Source organism: Trichosurus vulpecula, chromosome 1, assembly GCF_011100635.1.
Source record: "Trichosurus vulpecula isolate mTriVul1 chromosome 1, mTriVul1.pri, whole genome shotgun sequence".
Taxonomy (NCBI): Eukaryota; Metazoa; Chordata; class Mammalia; order Diprotodontia; family Phalangeridae; genus Trichosurus; species Trichosurus vulpecula.
In genome coordinates this window covers 552148408-552171378 of record NC_050573.1, presented here as the reverse complement: position 1 = coordinate 552171378, position 22971 = coordinate 552148408, and the positions used below count along the sequence as shown (strand labels likewise).

General features: G+C 40.2%; 1 protein-coding gene across 1 annotated transcript in view; it reads left to right on the top strand.

Moving 5' to 3' along the window:
- Window positions 1-22971, top strand: part of TMC5 (transmembrane channel like 5) — a 76538-nt gene that overhangs the window by 17818 nt on the left and 35749 nt on the right. Inside the window, 8 exon segments of the mRNA XM_036749301.1 lie at window positions 1307-1394; window positions 2509-2757; window positions 6700-6858; window positions 8150-8170; window positions 9675-9875; window positions 13032-13187; window positions 18803-18954; window positions 20921-20999. Coding sequence (XP_036605196.1) covers window positions 1307-1394; window positions 2509-2757; window positions 6700-6858; window positions 8150-8170; window positions 9675-9875; window positions 13032-13187; window positions 18803-18954; window positions 20921-20999 — 1105 coding nt within the window.

Sequence of the window (22971 nt, the reverse complement as noted above, 5' to 3'; positions counted from 1 at the left end):
AAACAGAGGGGAATGGTCAAGTAGTGAGAGCTCGATATGAACATATAAGAGAGAGCTACATATGGACAGGCTGAGAGATGCCAAGGTACCTACAGAATGAGGAAAGCCCTCAGCGTGTTGTGTGGCTCATTTATAGAGGATTTCTAAAAGGACATGGGAAAAATAACAGGAGGACAAAAAGGATGGGTTTGTTGTCTCCCCCTATGATTGGTTTATCCAGAGCAGTGAGATGATGGAATTAGTAAAGTACTGGAGAATAAACAAACCTATAAAAAGCAATCATTTCATCTAAAGCTTGGAAACAGTATGCTGGAATCATAGATCTTAAGAGATGGCATGGATCTCTTTAGCTCATCTAGTTTCACCCCTTACTTTCAAGCAGTTAACATTATTAACAAGCAAGCAACAAGAATTTATTAAGCAAGGGGCAGCTAGGTGGCCCTGGAGTCAGGACGACCTGAGGTCAAATCCAGCCTCAGACACTTGACACACTTACTAGCCGTGTGACCTTGGGCAAGTCACTTGACCCCAATTGCCCTGCCTTCCCCCTCCAAAAAAAAAAAAGAATTTGTTAACCACCTACTATGTGCCAGGCACTGGGCTAAGTACTTAGCGATACAAAGAAGTGCATAAATGCAGCCCCATTATGTAGGTGAGGCAACCCAAAAATGTAGAGGTTGAATGACTTGGCCAAAGACACTGGTTTTACAGAGATTAACTAATTAGGAGCAAGTTGTTAGAAGAAAGTTAGTAGGCTGCTATTGGTGTGATATTCATGGCCTAGGCAGGAGGGGGGACCCGCAGCCTTGAGGCCACATGCAGCCCTCTAGGTCCTCAAGTGCAGCTCTTTGACTAAATCCAAACTTCACAGAACAGATCCAGTGCCTGAAAGGGCCACACGTGGCTTCAAGGCCTCAGGTTCCCCTTCCCTGGCCTAGAGAAAGAAGAATGATAAAATAAGAACAGAGAGACATCACTGGGTGGTGGAAAGATCACTGGGCTTGGATTCAGGAAAAGTGGGTTCTAGTTTCAGTTCTACCAATTAATTAATAAGAATTAATTAGTTGTATGATATTAGGCAAGTCGCTTTATCTCTCTTGGTCTCGATTGTCCCACATCTGTAAAAGATTTTTGGCAATACCACCATTCAGATCTGGTCTAGTACACACACGAATGACAGAGTTCTCTTACTCAAAGGAAGGTTTACCAAAGCATCGAGACATTTGAAATACATCTCATGGTACAGGAGAGAAGGGGAACGTGAGTAATGGTTGTATTTGTCACTCTCTTCTTCCATTCCACACAGGAATAAAGTTAATGCTGAGAAACGGAAATCTGCCATCCACTCAGTTCAGTTAAATTACTGTACCCAGTGTCTGGCTGCAACAGCGCTGGTAAGCTGGCTTTTGCCTTACTAGTCTATTTATTGGGGAGGAGAGAGTTTAGGAGGAGGAGGGGAAGAGGCTGATGAATAAAAGGGACAAGTGGGTAGAGATGCCAAGTAAGAACTGGGGAGGTGCGAAAGAAAAACCATCCTGATTTACCTCTGAGAGCCAGTGGGCTATAGCAGAAAGATTAGTCACTTTGAGGCAGGTGAGACACAGATTCGGATTTTCATTTATTTATTTATTATTTAATTTTTCCCCAGTTACATGAAAACAACAATTTTTAATATTTGTTTTTAAAACTTGGAGTTCCAAATTCTCTCCCTTCCTCCCTCCCCATGCCCCCTCATTGAGAAGGCAAGCAATTCCATATAGATTATATGAAGATAACGAAATAAGAACAGAGAAGCATCACTGGGTGGTGGAAAGATCACTGGGCTTGGATTCAGGAAAAGTGGGTTCTAGTTTCAGTTCTACCAATGAATTAGTTGTATGATATTAGGCAAGTCGCTTTATCTCTCTTGGTCTCGATTGTCCTATCCGTATCATTTGTTCCCCCAAACTATCCCCATGACAGAGGGTTCCAAAGGCATTATTCTTGCCAATTTGGCAGATGAGGAAGCTGAGGTCCAGATAAGTTATGCCTTACCTGAAGTCACACAAAAATGGTTAAGTGGAAGAACTTTGGGATTTGAGGGATTGGAGTGTAATTTCTGGGATGTAACTTGATCTACCTAAAATCACAGAACTTGAACAGACTTTGGGGTTGGTATAATTTGAATTTAGAAGGGGTCTTAGAAATCGAGTTCAAATCTCTTTCTATAGATGAAGAAATTGAGGCTAGGTAAAGGAAGAGATTTGGCCAAAGTCAAATAGGTAGCAAGTAGCAGCATCAGAATTCTGGCCTTCTTGGGGCAGAAGGCCTTGGGATCATTCACTGCCAAGTATAGTTACCGTGTCTCTCTTTTAACGCAGCCCAGGACTAAATTCACTTTTCTGACCATCGTGTCACAGTGTTGACTCATGCTGAGCTTGTAGTCCACCAAAACCCCCAACTCTTTTCTAGACAAACCACTATCTGGCTATCTTATTGCTTGCTTTTCTTTTCTTTTTTTAATTCTAGTATTATCGGCGTTTTAGTAGCAGCATGTCAGAATTTTTCCAGTCTCTGTATGTGTGGCAGAGGACCCTCAAGATCATTGGCAGCAAATTTGGAACGAGCGTACTTTCCTACTTCAGCTTCCTGACATGGCTCCTCAAGTTTAACATTTTTTCATTTATAGTGAACTTTGGCTTCATTATCATTCCTCAGCTTACGGAGTCAAAGCCAAACAATCTTTCCTTCACCGGTCTGGAGCTTCTCACTGGAGCAGTATGTATTTGACAGAATTCTGATTTCTAAGCTGTGTTTGGTGGGGTGGCCAAACCTAGACATTATACATTTTTATTCCATGGGTCTAAACCCAAACAAACGTGACATTTGTGATTCTAAATATAACAACTGGGTAACTCCCCAGAGAAATGCACATGGAAGGGTATGTGGCAGGGAATAAATAGAATAGGAATTCCAATTGGTTTCACCTTCCCTAAGCAGCTCTGTTTTTTTCATAGGAATTATTGAGAAATAGTAACTTTGTAGTAGTCCTTTTTCCCAGTTTGAGTCATTGGCTGAATTAGGGGGAGTCTCTTCTTACATTCGCCTTTCTGCTTTTCTTCTAAAAGCAATGTTAGACTATCGTGCAGAGTGAGAGGGAAATCAAATATAGGGATAGACATATAGATATAAACCTATGTGCTCATACTTGTATGTTCATGTATTATTGTGTATATTTATTTGTATTCTATTTTGGGGTAGTGCTATTGAAGAAATGCCTTCTTTTCTCCTTTTTTTCTTGCTATTTTATCAAGGCTCAGCTGAAGCTCCGCCTCCCACCATGAAACTGTTCTTAATCTCTCCAGTCTATAGTTATCAAATTCTTCCTCCTTTGACACTTTTTGTCTGCATTACTTTTGGGGGAGTTTAAATTTTTTTAAATTTTTTCCATATGTATGTATTGTTTCCTCCACTAAATTATAAATGCCTTGAGACCAGGGACTACTCATTATACTTCTTTGTATTCCTCACCTACCTAGGATAGAAGAGAAGTTCAATAAATAGATGTTGAAATAAGTAGGTCTCAGGGATATGAAAAAAGGCCAATACAATATTATGTCTTCCAGTATTTCAACATATTTTTTGGATAATTTTAAAAGCTGAAAACAAATTGATGGCGAATAAATGAAAACACAATTTAAGCAAAATAAAATTCAATTATCAAGCAGGTAAAATAAATAGATAAAAGAAATCAATGTTAGGATGGAACCAGCTAAGCCAGAGAAACTCCTATGCTTAGAGATGAAAACCTCACACGGAAGGCCCTTCTTTGCTAGCTCTTCACGACTCAGCTCCTTCCCATTTTTCTGAGAAAGCTGTTTAAGACATATGTTTGACAGATGTGAAAATGCATTTAATAGGGATACATGGGCAGAGCCCAGATCAGATTGCCTGCCATTTGGGGGAGGGAAGGGGAGAAAATTTAAAACTTATGGAAGTGAATGGTGAAAACTAAAAATAAATAAATTAATTTTTTTAAAAAGTACAAGGGCTGCTTAAACAGAGTGTAGGCAGAGCCTAGGGGGAGGTAATTCCACAATTCCATCAAATGCCTGACATTTTGATTAAGCATCAACTTCTTATGAGAGTATAAAGGGAGTTATAAGAAAAATTTTTAAAAAGACACATGTTAGGATGCATTCTGCCTGATGTATTCCACACTAATGGCCAGTGCCTAACCCTGTTTTCTCCTTTGTTGTGAATGTCTATCTTTCCTTCCTTGCCAGTGGGTCCAGGGGAGGTACGTTTCCTACTTTGAGTGGCTGGGTGTATATGGATACCCACTAGCTTGTGTGTGTTTGTGAGAGGACAAGAACTACTTGGATGTGAGTAAAGAGTTCATCAAGTTATCTGGGGGTAGTGAGTGACCGCTGATGAGAATCAGGCTCAGCTCCGTGACACAGTGGACTGAACGCTGGGCCGGTAGTAAGGAAGCCCTGAGTTTACACCCTCCCAGCTCTGTGACTCTGGGCAATCTCTTAGTCTCCCTTAAATTTGGCTTCCTAAACTGTAAATTGGGGAATTATAACAGCAATGACCTTGCAGGGTTTTTGTGAGGTTCAGATGAGATGATATTTGTAAAGTGCTTAGCACGGTGCTTGGGCACATGGTGGGCACTTAACAAATTCCTGTTGTGTGCGGTGCTGAGGCCCTTTTTGTTGTTGTTGTTCAGTTATGTCTAACTCTTTGTGACTCCGTTTGGGGTTTTCTTGGCAGAGATATTGGAATGATTTGTCATTTCTTTTTCCGGCTCATTTTACAGATGAGGAAACTGAGGCAAAGAGGGTTAACCGACTTGCCTAGGGTGACATGACTAAGTGCCTAAGGCTCTACCAATGTTTAACAGTAGAAGGAGTTACCAGAGAAAGAGATAGTGACCCCCCTCACTAATCTTCCCCAAGAGAGACTTAGACATATTATTTAAAGGCATATTTCTCATTATAACTTCTCATCATAAAACAAGATCATGAACTTTTGGTAATATAACTAATTCCTCAAAATGTGTTAGATCCTTCACGTGAAAACTTGTCAAATAAATGTATTTATTTATTTTTCATGAATTTATAATCTATTCCACCCACTGCCTCTCCGAAATGAAACAACCAAAAAAGAAAAGAAAAAAAAAAAAGAAAAAAGCCCTCATCATAAACATTCATTATCTGGCAGAACAAACTCTCACATTGACCATACCCCAAAATGTAAATCTCTTCATTTTTAAGTTCATCACCTCTCTGACAGAAGACGAATGGCATGTTTCACCTTCTGGTTTCTGGACTGGTGGTTTATCATCGCATTGAGCAGAGTTCTAAAGTCTTTCAAAGTTGTTTTACTCTATTCTATTGTTACAGTATATTATTTTTCCTGGTTCTGCTCATTTCACTCTGCAGTCAGTTCATAGAAATCTCCCCAGTTTTTTCTGCAACTGTCCATTTAATCATTTCTTAGGGCACATTAATTCTATTACATTCATATGCCACAATTTGTTTATCTGTTCCCCAAAGGGACACATTCTCTGGGTCTCCATCTTTCAGCTGCTAGAAATATTCAGATAGATAAGATAGATAGATAGATAGATAGACAGATAGATAGATAGATAGATAGATAGACAGATATACACACAAATATGTATATATCTATATCTATAACTATCCTAACAAGGAAGAGACAGAGAGAGTTCCTTTTCTCTTTCTTTGATCTCTTTGGGATATAGTCAGGTCAAAGAATATTCACAGTTTAATGACTTCAGAGGGCATAGTTCCAAATGCCCCACTTGTTTTTGACAAAGGTCTACATTTTGAGCACTTACTAAGTGTCTAGTCCTATATTAAGTGCTATGGGAGTGGTTGGGTGGGGAAATATAAGAAAAATAAAAGATGCAGTCTTTGTCTTTAAAGACCACAAGATATACATCAGAAGCAATTTAAAGATAATTACAAAGAAATAGAAAAAAGTGATCATAGGGCACAGGTTTAATATAGAAGTGTCGGGATAATAAAGAACAAAGCAATAAAGAAATACTTAGGAAGGACTTCTTAGAGAAAATTGCTTTCCTTACTTCAGTACAGAAGTTTCTGCTCTATCGCTACCATGAAACAGGAGCTTCGTAACCAACATGAACCAAGTGATAGCCCAATGCACTCAACATCTATTAGGTGAAAATTTCTTAGCCTATTCTCTAACTTAGTCCATAGTCAAGTCAGGTAAACAAGCATTCATTAAATGCCTACTATGTGCCAGGCACTATGCAAAATGTTGGGGAGAAAAAGAATGGCAAAAAATAATCCCTGGTCTCAGGGAGGTCACAGTTTAATGGGGACTTGGCTTGACTTAATTATACTTGACCTAAGTAACTTTCTTCATGTGGGATAGAATCAGGAGATCAAGTTCTCAAAGTTTGTTCACCATAAAACTTAAAGGTTTTTATCTTCAGAGATGAGTGGATTCCTTTCCAGCCAACGTTTTATATTGACAAAGGTATCTCTAGATTTGGGAGCAATGGAGGGTGGGAGAGACTGGACATTTAAAAAACTCAGTTGCCCAATTTCCTACCAAACTGAAAAGTAACCGATCTGAACTCCTCAGTCATTTGTTTATTCTCCAAAGAAATGGTTCCACCCAGAGTTCACCGTTTCATTTCAGGGTTCTTTTCTTTCATTTCAGGGTTATTTTCAACAAACAGTGTTGTATTACGGCTTTTATACCAATTCAACTATCAAGCACAAAGGAAGCAATACCTCTTACAACATGCAGCTGGCATATATTTTCACAATTGGATTGTACCTGGTCGTCTGCTTCTTTTCCTTACTCTATAGGTATGGAGTTCCACCTCTTTGTCTTCACACTTAGACAAAATTCAACAGCTCACCATTAAGTAGGATGTCTAAGATGTGTCCTGGGAATCACTCTCGATAGCCTAAATTAAAATGCAAGTTCAGGGTAAAGAAATAAAAGGTTTCACTATTTTTTCACCTCTTGTTTTTAATTTCATACCCTTTGAGTTTTTAAAAATATTTTATTCATTTTTAATATATTCCTCCTACCCCTCTTCCTATTTTAAAATATCAATACAAAGATTTTCAAAGAAAAAAAAAGTAGTACAGAAAAACTATTCCAACAGATTTCAAGCATTATTTTTTTAATCTCACTTCCTGCTGAAAAGAAAAAGAGGTAAAAAGAAAGAAATATAGAACCTTTGTATCACATAAGCTCAGTCAAGCAAACAATTTCTTATCAGTCGTTTCCAAAGTGGTTCTTATTCTGTATATTTGTCTATCAGATTTCACCAGTTGTTTTTTTTAATTGTTTTCTTTTTATTTTCAGTTCCAAATTCCTCCCTTCCCTTCAGTCCTTCCCTCACCTATTAAGGCGGCAAGAAATACAGTACCCATTTATACATATGAAGTAATGCAGCACGTATTTCTATGTTGTCCATATTGCAAAAAAAATCCTGAAATATAAACAAAATTAAAGAAAACATGCTTCAATCTGCACTTAGAGTCCAACAGTTTTCTAAGTAGAGTTAGATAGCATTTTTCATCATGAGTCTTTTGGCATTGCTGTGGATCATCGTATGGATCAGAATAGCTAAGACTTTGATTATCATTACAATATTGCTGGTGCTTGTAAGTTGTTCTGATTCTGCTCGCTTCAATTTACATTAGTTCATGTAAATCTTCCTAGGTTTTTCTGAAACCATCCCCTTCATTTCTTACAGCACATTCCATCACAACTTGTTCCACCACAACTGTATGCCACAACTTGTAATCCTTTGCCACTACAAAAATTGCTGCTATAAATGTTTGCCCATGTGGATGCTTGTCTTTTTTCTTTTATCTCTTTGGAGTAAAGATTCACCACTTGTTTCACCACTTTATTTGCTTTAGGGCAGCAGGGTGGGGATATACAAGGAGGAGGTGTATTTTGTGAGATTTCTGATCTACATAATGAGGGGTTTGGACTAAATGATCTCTGATGTCCCTACTAACTTATAATCCTAGAAAGTAGATATACCAAGGTGAATTGTGATTTCATCAGTGTGGTAAATTCCTGCTATGGGAGCTTTCTCCATGATTTACTGAGTCAAGCCTAGAGAATTTCTTCAGGCATGTAGAGGCTAAGTGACTTGACCAGGGTCATATAGCTAGTGTCTAAATTGGGATTTAAACCCTTCTTCCCGACTCCAAACTCAGTGCTATATTTACTAAGCCACAGTGGCACTACGAGGTAGGAAGTACAAGCATAATTATCTCTGTTTTACACGTGAGGAAATAGAAGGCTCAGAGAGGTTGTGACATACCCAGCATTCCACAGCTATTAAATGAGAGAATCGAGAACTCAAACTCAAACCAAGCAATGTTCTTTCCTCTACAATACATTGCCACTGGAGATCTGTTATAAGGCTGTCTTGGGAATGCATGTGTAGTAGAATTTTACGGGAACCCAAGAGGGTTGTGATTTATCAAGTCAGGGTCAGATAATAGCAGTAAGGTGTCACTTAAAAGTGAAGCAAGCAGCTATTTATTCTGGCTGGTCGGGGTAAATGTCAAGATGGAGAACACCTACCTTGAGCCCAACAAGAGTTTCTGAATTTTTAAGGCAGCATTCATAAATTGAACATTATTCAAAGTAACATTCCATGAAACAAAGAAAAGAAAGATAACTATTCAAAAATACCAGGTATTTTACAATACAAAAAGAATAGTATGCTTGTTGGAGAAAAATGTGTATTCTTAGCTACAGGAGATAGATGAGGGAGTTATCATCTGAGTATATAGCTAATTTCACTAAATCAAAGAAATCTGCCAGACAGGGCCAGACAGGGAAGAGAGCTTTCCTAGGACTCTGGAATCCTTCCCCTTCAGGAGTTCTCTTTTTTGTGCCGCTGAAAGGTAAAAAGAGGAAACACTAAAGGACATTGGGGTCATTTACAGGAAGATGACTGGTATAGAACTAGGTAGAGTCAATATACCTTGGAGCAGGACCCTTTCTAAGGAAAGATCCATGTGTTATACAAACATGCCATGGAAGTTCATGGTGTGATAGCAGGGATTTGGGAAGAAAGAGTAAGGCAAGGGAGGTGAGGAGGCTCTCTGGAAGCTGCCAACCTCAGGAAACTTGCTGAAGTCAGCCACCGCATTCATCTGGGGGAGAGAAATTTTGTCCTCTTCTCCCACACATACCATGGTACTACCTTACAAGGTAGTATGACAAAATTGTTAGGGGAATCCAGTACCAGAGGTACTTCCTCTAAATTCTCATGGCACTTTGTTTATATCCATTATGAATTTAGATACCCTCTGCTTTGTATTATAGTTGCCCACATACCTGTCATCTCACTCATTAGACTGTAAACTCCTTGAAGACAAGGACTATGATTTACTCATCATTGCAAAACCCTCAGCTTCTAGACCAGTGATCTTTACATAGGTTTTTCAATAAATATTGAATTGGATTGAACCAAATTTGAACCAAATGTAATGGCACTTGGTACACTTCCTTTCCCCTAATAGAGGTACATGTCTATTTGTGACTTCACTTATATATGTAAAGCAATTACCCTGGGAGTTCTGCTAATCAAAGTGGCTTCCCAGGAAACCTTTTAGAATTGAATAAAAAGTAGTCAACCTTACACTAAGCTCCAGAATTTGGATGAAAATGACACTGGGTGTGTTGTTGCTTTTGCCTCTCATAGCATGGCCTGTTCTTTCCGGAATAATTTCATTAACCCCCACATCTACTCCAGAGGGACTGCTAAGCTTGTCTTTTCCTGGGACTTCACCATCACTCATGAGAAAGCCGTGAAGCTAAAGCAAAGAAACCTTACCACTGAACTCAAGGTATAGTTAAGACCTGCCAAGCACATCTTCCCTCCTTCCACCTCTCATCTAACTTTTCCTCTGTGATGTCTTATGAGTCAGCCTCTCACACTTGGGCTCCATGGTATTGATGGGTTACCAGTAGCTTTACAACCAATCTGCTCCATTCTCATGTTTTCTTGGGTTTTCTTGGCAAAGATATTAGAGTGTTTTGCCATTTCTTTCTCCAGCTAATTTTATAGATGAGAAACGGAGGCAAACAAGTTTAAGTGACTTGCCCAGGGTCTCACGGTTAGTAAGTAATCTAGGGCCAGATTTGAACTCATGAAGATGAGTCTTTCTGGTTCCAAGACCACCCAATTCCACTGCACTACCTAGCACAGTTTAAAACACCTTTAATTCTCTATACTGCCTATGAACTAAGGCCCAGATATCTACTAACTCATTTTCTTGTGATCAGGAAGACCAAAAAAAACCCATTATTTAAGATGTCTATCCTATCTTCTGACTAGGTCTCAAATACTCAATTGTGTGAAAGATGCTGATTTAGATTTATCTGCCCCCCAAAACAGATAGCAACACATCCATGCCCGCTTAACCAAATTGTAGAAGAAAAATAGCTTATCCATAAGAGGTAGCAGTCTACTATGGACTAAAACAAGAGACTTAAAAAAGAGACTGTGAAATTCTGTTATACGCACTGACTCTACAAACTGAAATGCACCTCAGCATCTTCATATTTGATTCAGATATTTAAGTTTAGAACTGCTCCACTTATCTGTTCTTTACATTCAGAGATGGGGATGAGAGTATAGAATATCTCTTTAAAGGAGCAAACCAAAGGAACCCACACTTGGAATGGGTCTATATTCCAAAACTCTTGTGCAAATCTTACACAAAGGCTGTCCTTTCATTTGATCATCCCAATTCACATCTGGAGCTGCTGCCCAAGCAGCCCCTTTATCACAGGGGATTCCATTAATGGAGACATCTGCATTCCTCCTCTATTTACTTTGCCCTGCCTAAATTTTAGACTTAGATGTCTATAGTTGAAGTTTCCAACCCTGGATTGGGTTTGGGTGATGGAACAAAAGGTGGATTTGGGGGTGATATCTGGGAATATTGCCCTAGGATACCCTACATATGATTTTAGATTATAGCAGAAGTGGTTTAGACAGGCTGGGAAGTGATTGGCATGAGAATAAAAATGATTTCTTTTTTAAAAAATTATTTAAGCTTAATAACCATTACCAAAAATGATCAAATAATAACATAAGGAATAAAAAATATGTGGGAATATAAACTCCAAAATATACATAATAATCCAAAAGGAAGATAATATACTTATAATATTTTTAAATGACTAATATCATAAGTGCTTCTAAGGTTTCTTCCAGTATCTTTTTCATCTGTGTACTTATTAGATTTTGTTGTTATTTTCATATCAATTTAATATGTATATTGCTATGATTCCTTCTTCTCTATGCATCACTTTATATTTTCATGCTTATTTTCTTCATATATACCACCAATGGGGGTTTTCTTCCCACCCTGCCTTCCTTTTGCCCCATGACCCTTGGCCTCCAAGCTATTTGACCACTCATACCTCTTCTATGAGATTGGAGTCACCAATTGTATTCCTTCTGATGGAATGATGGAAGACCACCAAGCCTCATCTTCTTTCCTGCCATTGAATTCCAGGGTCTTCTAGGACTTACTATATACCCTGCCTCTCTGCCCTCTGGACCCCAGCACTGTTAAGAACTCCCTAGCCTAGTCATTTGTTCAGTCACTGCCCACTGGCTGGATCCTTGGGATTGCCAGGTCTTTCCTTTGACCTTGTAGCCAAACTTTCTTTTATGAATTATCTTCTCCTACTTAGATCGTTAGCTCCTTTTAGGAGCAGGAATTGCGACTTTTTGTTTCTTAAACTTAAAAAAAAACCTACAGATGGAATTTATTGTATACTATAAAAGGAAAACAAACTATGTATAAAATGGACCTATAGTTTCATGTACAGTCTTCTTTTTTTCTGCTCTACTATTAATATGGAAATCTCTAAATTTTTTTTAAAGTTCAGACAAAATTTTTTAAAAGAAAAATTAAAAAGAAGCTTGGGAACATCTGTTGTGCTTTCATCCCATCCCTAATCCCCTTCTTAGATTCTTAGAACTGGAAAGAATATTAGAGATCGCCTGATGCAAATTCCCTTATTTTATCTTACAACCCCTTCTATTTTTTTCAATTAATAAGCATTTATTTTCACTCCCTCCCATCTCCCCCACACCAATAAAAAAAGAAAAAAAAAAACCTTTAACAAATATGCATAGTCAAGCTGAACAAATTCCCACATTGGCACGTCCAAAGATGCTTGTCTTCTTCCGCCTCTTGAATACATCGCCTCTCTGTCTCAGGAAGCGTGTTGTGTTTTTTCTATTTGCATCCCTAGCACTTAGCACAGTACTTTCAAGCACAATGTTTCATAGATGTTTTTCATTTTTTATAAGGTTTTATTGACATTTTTTTTGTTTCTTATATCACCACAGTTAATAACCTTTTCATTTATTTTCACGTGAGTTTTCAAACATAGCTATATGGAATTTTGTTTTGTCAGACTATGTAGAGATGTCTTAAAGAATGAAAAAAATAATGTATGTGGTGGGGCATGGGGTGGGGCATGCAGAATTGCAAGGGACAGATTGATTTTTTTAAATGTTACTTTAAAATTTAAAAAAAAAATTTTAAGGAATCATTCTTTTTTCTTCCTCTCCCCTTCTGTCCTGTGATGTAATCTAACCATTGCCTTCCCAATCTTTGTTTTCTGGGCACGACATCTGACCAGTGGTGGGATTCAAATAAATTAACAACTGGCTCTCCACAGAACCGAGCCAAGGCATTCCTGCCACCGCTGCCACTGCTGATGTGGCAAGCACAGGCCCCATCCCTGCTAACAACCAGTTTGCTGAACCCATGCAAACTGGCTGAAGCTCACCACTGCATCTGACTCTTTTGCTCCCCTTAGCTTATGTGGTTTCTGGAAAACTGTCCCCTCTTGTCCTGCCTCTGGATGTGGGGATGACTCGTCTCATGGGAGGGTTGGGGGCAGGGGTGGCGGCATGTTTGTTGCTAACATGATAGAAGCATTGATGGATCACCCAAAATTCCTTCTGGTTGCAGGAGAATCTGTCAGAAATCCGGCACGAGAATGTGATTGCACCTCTCAAGCAAAGGTTATCTCACTTTTGCATCCACCTGGCAGCCTGGATAGTTTCCACAGGGGTGGCTGTTGCCTGTTGTTCGGCTGTTTATTACCTGGCTTTTGATAACCTGAAGGTAACTCCTGAGAGGGGGGAAAGACAGCACAAGGTACAGGGAAGAATGCCAGTCTAGAGATGAAGCAGTTCCTGTTCTAATACTAACTATCTCTAGCTAGCTAAGTGAGCTTTACAAGTCTCTTAATTTCTTTGTGTTTCAGTTTCACAGCTTGTTAAATGGGGATAACGAGGTCAAGCATGTGGCGCACACTTGTAATCCTTGCTTATGGTAGGACTGAGAATGGGGGACTGCATCAGCTCAGGAGTTCTGAGCTGCAGTGGGCTAAACCAATTGGGTGTCTACACTAACCCCAGCACCAATATTTTGGGCCCTTTTGAGTGGAGGGAGGAGCCCCTTAGGCACCTGATCGCCTAAGGAGGGGTCAAAGCTCCCATTTGGATCAGCAGTAGGGTAGATTAGTGAGTACCTGCTGCACTCTCAACTGGGATGGGATAGGCGGATCCAGTCTCAAAAACACCAAGCAATCAGGATTAATAATAAATACCTGCCCTACCAAATTCACAGAGCTGTTGTAAGGATCCAATAGGAGGGAAAGAGGGAGGGAGGGAGAAAGAGAGAGAGAGAGAGAGAGAGAGAATAGGAAAGTGGTCAGTAGACAATGAGAGGTTGAAGATAAATGAAAGAGTGGGGATGATAGAGGGGGCAGTCTGTAGGAAAATTTGGGGTAGAACGAGATCACTTACACTTGTGGAGGAGTTTGCCTTGAAAAGGAGAAATACCACCTTATGACGTGAGACAGAAGTGAATGAGGAGATACTGGCAGAAGGCAGCTGTGTGCCATAAAATGAAGAAGAGGAGAGAAGAGGAAGCTCACAATCAATGGTTTCAATATTTTTAATTAAATATGAGCCAAGGTTCTCAACTGAGAGGTGAGGAGGAGAGGGAGCTGAGGGAGGTTTGAGGAGAGTTAAAAAAAAGTTTGGAAAAGCAGCTGTGGAGAGTAGATCAATCAGTTAGGGAGGTGTAAAAAGATTGCCTTGTCTGGTGAGGGCCAAATCAAGATTATGTACCATAAGTTGCAGTGGAGTCAATCAACATGGTTTTATGATTTTCTCTGCCTTCAATTAGTAGCCTGTAAAGAGTAAAGGCAGCATAATCGGGGTAATCAGAACTGAGGCACGGCAGGGCAAGATCTCTGATAGGATAAGAGGAAGAGGGATTTGAAAGGCTAGATGTGGCTCACTAAGATGGGCAAGGGGAGAAGGGTGTAGCCAATGCAGTGGTGATAGTCTGCAAAAGAACTAAGGGTTCGAGGGAATTGAAGGTCATGGTGAAGAAGGGTAGGATTTAAGATTATAAGGCAGAGGGAGAGGTGGAATGATGACAGATTGGACCAGATAAGAGAATTTCAGAACTCATAAACATGGAAGTGGATCATTTGAGGGTGGTGGCAAGATCAAGAGTATGACCATCTCTATAGTTGAGGTGGCATGGAGGTGTTAACAAGTGGAAGAACTGGTAGGTTAGGGGTGTGAGGGAGCAACCATATGTATGTTGAAGTCCCCTAGTATGAGAACAGGAGTTGGGGAGGAGAGAAAGACTGCAAGGGTAGCACTGAACTTACTGAAGAAAGAAGGTCAGCAGATAATGGTTCCTGGGATTTTGATCGGGTAGTAGATATGGATGGTGTAAACCTCGAAGGAGGAGCAGTTGCTAGATGACGGAGGGTAGAGGAAGAGCACCAAAGTGGCATGAGGAACAAGGCATATTTCAACTCCCCTACCTTGACTGGCGAGTGAGAGAATGAAGGAAAATGCAGGCCATTGCTGGAAAGGGTGGCCAGGGAAGCTGTGTCATCAGGAAAGAACCCAGGTCTCTGTGAGAGGCAGAAGATGAAGAGAGTGGGAAAGGAAGAGCTTGAAGATGAAAGCAAATCTGCTCCCTACAGACCAAGCATTCCAGAGAGCACAGAGGATGGGATGTTTAGCTTTAGAGTGGGATGTTTTAGGGTTGTGTTGTGAGGAATAGGAAGGGGAGATGGAGAACAAAATTTGAATAATTACAAGGGGGATCACTGGGAGGGGGAGGGTATGACTGAATGGGATTTCTGTAATCATTGATGAGTGGGTTCAAATGGGTTATTAACCCACTCACCATCAATTAATAAGCATTTACTAAAGCACATATGCCAGGCACAGTGCTAAGCGATGATATTGCAAATGCAAAGAACTGCAACAGTCTCTGCCCTTAAGGATCTATCTAGAAAAGCAACAGATACAGCACAAAACTCTTCTACTCAAGTGATCCCGGGAGTAATTTATTACCGATTCTCAAGATCCAAAGACCGCCACAGCCCCTCCATTGCCTGACGTATATGCCTTACAAAACCAGCCATCCATCAGTCAGCCACGGTAGAGGTCAGTTTAACAATGAATTCATTCAGGCAACATTCAGAAGCTCTTTAAAAGGCAAAGCTTGAAACAGGATCTATTTGCTCACTCACTGTACAGCATAGAAATCACAGGGAGGTATTGACGGGAGAACCAAGAATGTTCTTTAACAGGGCCGAAAGAAAACATATTTTGTAATGGTATCCTCTGGAAAGGGCAAAGGTGTCAGGAAAGGAGAGGAGAAGCTTGCCAATCCTATTGTTGGTTCTGGCCACTGGTAAGAGTCATGGGTATGTTTAAAGAGGGGGAATGGAAGGAAATAAGCATCTATATAGTGCCTACTATGTGTCGGGCACTGTACTAAGCACTTTATTATTATAAATGTCACATCATTTCCTTCTCACAACAACTCTGGGAGTAGGTGCTATCATGATCCCCATTTTACAGGTAAGGAAACTGAGGCAGATAGAAATTAAGTGACTTGCCCAAAGTCACACTGAAAGTAAGTGTCTGAGACTGGATTTGAACTCAGGTCTTCCTGACTCCAGGCCCAGGACTCTATTCACTGCCCCAATTAGCAGCCTCTATATTTTTGCTGCTGGGTAGAATGTTTTCTTGAAAAGGAATAAACAGCATGAAAGAATATAGTGCTTTGTACCAAGAATGTACTGGTGAATGTGAATTGAATTAAAAATTAAATCAGGAGATGTGACTTCTAGTCCCTGTTTTGCTGCTAACTCGCTATGCCACTTCAGGCAACTTTTGGGCCTCAGTTTCCTTCCTTCTATGTAAAAAGAAGGGGGTTGAACTAGATGATTGCCAAAGTCCTTTCCTTTCTAGCTCGAACAGCCTATGGCCCTGAGGACCTTGGATTTTATGAGTATGTGTGTGTAAATAAGGCAAACTTATCTGCTACTGCCCTCTGATGCTATTCATGATTTCCCAGCTTACTTTAGTGCAGTGTTTCTCCAAAGGTACTGCAAGGAACCCTGAAACACCCTGTTATTTTTTTAGATGAATCTTATATAGTTTGTTAATAGGCATTAAAACAATAATTTTAGGGGATTTTTACCACAAGACTTCTGCCAAAGTTTCATTTAAACTGAAGAGTCCAACCATCATGGAAAAGTTCAAGAACCACTGCTGTGGGGGATGGGGTTCGGAACTGGGAGTCAGGAAGCTTTTGTTCAGTCTTTCAGTCCTGTCCAACGGCTCATGAGCCCGTGGATGCCAATACTGTCCATAGGGTTTTCTTGGCAAAGATACTGGAATGGTTTGTCGTTTCCTTTTCCAGTGGATTAAGACAAACAGAGGTTAAGTGACTTGCCCGGGGTCAGTAAGTGTTAGAGGCTGGATTCAAACTCTGGTCTTCCTGATTCCAAGCCCAGTGCTCCATCCATCTATGCCTCTGGGGAATCAGGAACAGCTGGGTTCATATCCTGCTTCAGACACCTATTAGCTTTGTGACCCTGAATAACTCATTTAACATCTCTGTGCCTCAGTTTCCTCTTCTATAAAATGAGGTGGAACTAAAATCTTCATTGTATTTTTTTCTCAATTACATATAAACTAAAAATTTTAACATTTTAAAAAAAATTTTGACTTCCAAATTCTCTCCCACCCTTCCTCCCTCCCCTTCCTTGAGAAGACAACTTTATAGAGATCATGCATGTGTAGTCACGCAAAACATTTCCATATTAGCAATGTTGCAAAAGAAAACAGACCAAAAAAGGATAATAAAGAAAATTTTCCAAGTATGCTTCGATCTGCCTTCATATGCTGTCTGTGGAGGTGGAGAGTGTTTCTCATGGCGAGTCCATCAGAATCGTCCGCGCCACTGTACTGCTAAGGGTTGCTGAATGGTTCTCAATTGATCATTGAACACTACTGTATTTGCTGTGTACAATGTTCTCCTGGTTCTGCTCATGTGAGGAGATGGGACTTGGTGAACTCTGAGGTTCCTTCTAGCTCTACGACTTCTGTGGCTCCCAGAGGGCAGAACTGTGAACGATGGGTGATGTTTGCAGAGAGGTACATTTTGGTTTGATGTCAGGAAGGACTTAACTTCGATACTCCCTAAAAGTAGAATGGGGCAGCTAGGTGGCACAGGATAGAGTACTGTGCTCGGAGCTAGGAAGACTCCTCTTCATGAGTTCAAATCTAGCCTCAAATACATTCTAGCTGTGTGACCCTAGGCAAGTCACCCAACTCTGTTTGCCTCAGTTTCCTCATCTGTAAAATGAGCTGGAGAAAGAAATGGCAAACCACTCCAAGATCATCTACTACCTCCCCACCAGTCAGTATGACTTTTGTCCCACTTTTGGATTGGGTGATTCAGGAGAAGAGAGTGAGGCTGAGGACTTTGTGCAACCTGCCTCACTTAAATCCAATTCACATGCAAGTCAAATCAAGATGTCACTCGTGATGTCATTGGTCCTCTTTGAAATGAAGGACAGACAATAACAAGCAGGCCTGTAGGTATGAGTCATCAATCACAGCTACAGGTACAGTGTGTGTCTAGGGTGGGGCCGGGCACCTCTTAGATGGGCTACCCCAGCTGCCCTTCCACAGTGGTGATGCTTACCATGATGGTCGGGGGCATCTTTCCCAGGCTCTGGTTTCCTCCTCCTGATTCGTGCTCTCTTCTCCACATACTTCACTGAAAGCTCTGGTGGGGGAAGAAGGAGGTGAGTCTAATGACTTGCTTCCCTTTCCTCGTCTGTAAAACTGAGGATAATTATAGCTCTTACCTCCCAAGGTTGTTATGGGGATCAAATGAGATAAAATAAATTAAGTGCTTTGTAAACCTTGAACAGTTATATCCATGCTAGCATTTCCTAGGATTTAGCTGGGGTGGAGGGGCACTTCTTACCCCAGACCAATGAGAGGGTAGCATAGATTGACTTGGCTGCTTTTTCTTGTCGTTTTGCCATGATAAGACTCAACTGATTGAGCCTCTGAATAATGATCCCTTTCTTTCTTTTTTAAATTAAGATTTTTTATTTTTAGTTTACAACGCTCAGTGCTGCATGATTCTGAGTCCAGATTTTCTTCCCCCCCGCCCCCCTCCTCCCCAAGATGGCATGGAATCCAACATATCTCCTACATATAACTTCACAGTGAACTTATTTACACAATAGTCAGTTTGTAAAGAAGAATTGTGACCAATGGAAGGAATCATGAGAAAGAAGAAACAAAACCGAAAAAAAACACACAAAGAAGAACAAGTAGTTTGCCTCAATGCTCATTCTTAAATTTTTTCCCCTTCTTCTCTGGCCACAGTTTCTGAGAGAACACAAAAGCCAAGCGGCCACCTTACTGCTGCCTTTCCTGGTATGTTGCATCAATCTCTTTATACCGCTGTTTTACTCCTCCTTTGGGTTGGTGGAAAAGTTTGAAATTCCCCGGCATCAGGTCTTAGTTATCATCACCAGGTAAGTCATAACTTCCTCCCTTCCTGCTTAAAGACGCTGCTTACATTGAAGGGGTGGAGGGGAGGACTAGGGGATGATCTCAGGCCTATCATCCACTATGATCTGGCTTTTCTTGAAAGATGGAGAAAGGAGCCTGGGTGAACAATGATGAACCCCACTCCCACCCCATTTTTCTAGAATAGGCCCCTAGACTCCTTAGGCTACAGAGATATTTGCTCTCCTCTTCTGTACTAAAGAGAAGACCTCTTAGGCTAACTACCTAACCACCTGGCTCTGATCTCTAAATGAGGCAGCGAATAGGAAGTGGAGATCTGAATTCAAGTCCAGTCTCAGATATTTAGCCGTGCTGGACAAGTACATCACTTAATCTCTGGTGCCTCAGCTTCCTCAACTACCTCCCAGAGTTTTGAGGATTGAATGATGTAATATTTGTAAATCACTTAGTGCTTGGCACATATTAGGTGCTTAATAAGTACTTGTTTCCTTTCTTCCTAATAGAAAGAAAATGAAGAATTTGCTGGGGGTATTGGACGAGCTGTTATTATTAATTAATATTATTATGTAGCTGTAGACATACTGGAATTGATTTGCCTTGAATCATATTGATAGAGCAGGCCCCATCTAGATCACAATCTTTTAGGAACAGAGGCAGCTATATGATGCAGTGGATAGAGTTCCCAGCCTGGAGTCAGGGAGACTCATCTTCTTGAGTTCAAACGTGGCCCCAGACATTTACTACCAGTGTGACCCTGGGCAAGTCCCTTAATTCCATTTGCCTCAGTTTCCTCATCTGTAAAATAAGCTGGAGAAGGAAATGGCAAACCACTCCAGTATCTTTGACAAGAAAACCTCAAATGTGTCCATGGGGAGTCAGTCATGACTGACTGAACAATCAGGGTGGGAATTGAGAAGTCCTAGGATCGTTCTCCTTTCTTCCTAACCATTAAAGTTTCACGATTGTTCCATCTTTCTTTTTTTACTGGACCTGTGATTTTTGTGATATAAGGAACTCTTCATAAAGAAATTCCTGCTATCAATAAAGACCAACATCTGTTCAGCAGCTTATATAAGGCTTAGAATTTTGCGTAAGACCCTGAGAGATTGAATTACTGGGTCAAAGCCACTAAGTGTTAGAGGTGGGATCTGTGGTGTTCCATGCTGCCTTTCATTCATTGATAGTGGTTTTCAGACTGTGTAGTCTTTCTTCCTTACCCATAAGACCCCAGTGTCTTGTTCCTTTCATCTCTCCAAGGGAAGAGGAACTAGGCATTGCCCTGTCTGTCAAAACTGGCTTCCTAACATTGCTACTTTAGGCCATTGGTACAATACAATGGCCACTGTCCTGTTAGAACTGTGGAAGAATGGAGCGTCCAGACCCAGAGTACCTAGGTGAAATCATGGGTATGACCCAAGGGTTTAACTCCTTCTGTTTACTTAATTCTACTTTACTTTAGTTTATTTACTTTACTTTAGTTCCATTTCTGTTAGCTGTTTGCCAAAATTCAGTGGCTTTCTTAGGTCAAAAATAATTTGCAAGGTGCCCTTCTTCCTAAAGTTCTCAGAACTCTCTCTCTCTCTCTTTTTTTAAAGACTTGACAAATTTGTATTGGTAAGTTTTATTTTAACGCAGCAGACAAATGTCAACATGCAAACCCAAAGCAAAATATGATTCTAAAAAAAACAGTTAAGCCAGAGAACCCAAAAGAGTTATTGTGATTGTACGTGTCATCTGACACATTTACAATTTATCTATTTGTTGGAAGAGTCCTCTGTGCTTTAGGCTAATAGCCAACCAGCACTGATTAAGCACCTACTTTGTGCAAAGAGGTAGGTGAACTCTCTAATTAGAAGGAACAGTGAGATCAATGAACCTTTAGAGTATTGGATCACCCCTGCCAGGTGTAGAAAGGGTAAATGAGCATGTTTCAAAAGGGATAAAGTGACTGCTTTCTCTTTTGTTATTTAGGAATATCTTTCTGAAAATATCCATCATCGGGATTCTTTGTTATTATTGGCTCAACTCCGTAGCAGTGTCCAATCAAGAGGTGAGATTGCAGACTCTCTTGACTGATTTTGTGTCTTGCTCTTAAGCCTTTGATGACTAGACAGGAAATGAGCCTCCCAGCAGTTACATAAATCAATAAGCATTTATTAAGCACCAACTAAGTGGCAGACACTGTGCTATGAGCTGAGAATACAAAAAAAGGCAAAAAAAAGTCTTTGCTCTCAGGGAGTTCACAGTCTAATGGAGAAGATAACATGCAAAGAACTATGTAGAAAAAAGTTATACACAAGATAAATTGGAGATCACCTGAGAGGGAACGAAGGCATTAACGTTGAGACACAGAGAAAGACTTCTTGTAGGAGGTGGGACTTTAGCTGCGAAGGGATCCAGGAAAGTCAGGAAGGGAAAAGGAATAGATAGAGTATGCTGTTATATTTCTTAGTCTTCCCTTTGAAAATGAGTTTCTAGAAGCAAATGTAACATTATCAGGGAAGAGAACGGATAATGCAGAATGTGGCAGGAGGTCAGCACAGTTCTAAAAAGAAGGTGAGTTGCCTCAACCAACAGCCCTGATAAGATGATCACCCCTTTGAAAGAGACCTCTTTTCTCTTCTTTCCTCTAATCTCCTCATTTCAAGTCGACTCAAGGAAATATTTTTATTTAGACTTTTCTCATTGGATCGCCACCAATTTTCAATAATCCACCCTAACTCAAGCTAAAAACAGCATAGATAATTTACTCATACTCCCCCACATTAATTTGAACCACATAACAATATTCTTTCCACACCTTACCCCGGAGCTGCTCCCAATCGATTGGAGTTTCATTTTTGGTTTCCCTTCTTTTGGAGGGGTATTATTGAATCAGGCATTTTGGCCCGTCTGGAGGAAAAAAGTGAGCTCGGGGACCTGTAGAATTTTACAAAGTAGATAATCTACCCCAGGCCATTTTGGAGCTCCCTGTACTGAACTGTGTCATTGAACTAGTTTATCAAGTGAATTTTCCCTCTATCTTCATCTTCATCTCAAAATATGAGATGACTATAAATTAATGACAGGATTTTTTTTTAAAACAAACACATTAGGACTTGTATACCCAAATGAGAGCTGTCCCCTTCAAAGTAGACATATATATAGTATTTATAGCTATACATTACATATCTACAGATAGAGAGACACACAGATAGATAGATAGACAGACAGACAGATAGATAGATAGATAGATAGATAGATAGATGGATAGATAGATGGTTATGTCAACAAAGCTGCCATGCTCCAAAAACATCTTTAGAAATTCTTGGTTGGAACTGCTTCTAGGACTATTTTACAAGTCTTCCTAGGAGATCTATTTCATTAGACCAATGCCCAAGGATTGCAGCAAAGTGGGGCAGGGGTGGGAGGAGGGAGGAAAGGGGTGGAATGATAGTCATCTGAGAAGACTGAGTCAAGCTGAATCAGAGTACTTGGGTCAATAAGGGGAATGGTTATAGGAAGGCAGAAGGAACCAGTGCCTGAAATCATAAGGAAGTGAGAGAGTTGGCTTAACATATAAGCCAAAATAAGTCCAAGGCAAACTCTCACTAAATGCAAATTATGTAGGTCAGAAGTCTTGTAGGGCTAGATATTCTGTTTGCTGCAGTGGTAAACTCTATGTGACTTCTGGCCTCTATTCTAGAGCATTTACCGGATTTAGCTCCTGAGAGCTTTTGGCTGTTAAAAAAAATAGTTAATAAAACCTTGAAAGACACAGATTTGCCAGGATTGAAGATTTTTCAAAATAATAAGACACAGACTCTCAAGACAGGTCCTAAGGAGGTACCTTGTTCCTCATGGATTTTAAGCATTGGAATAAGTGCATATTCTGTCAAGGTGACTATTGCAAAAGGTGTATAGTCTGTATTTGTTGTCATATTGTCCTGAAAGAAGAGAAGCCTTCATTTACTGGAAGGACTGTAAGGGTAGATATAGAAGGCAGGTAGGGAAGGTATGGATGGAAGCTCCCTGGAAAGACC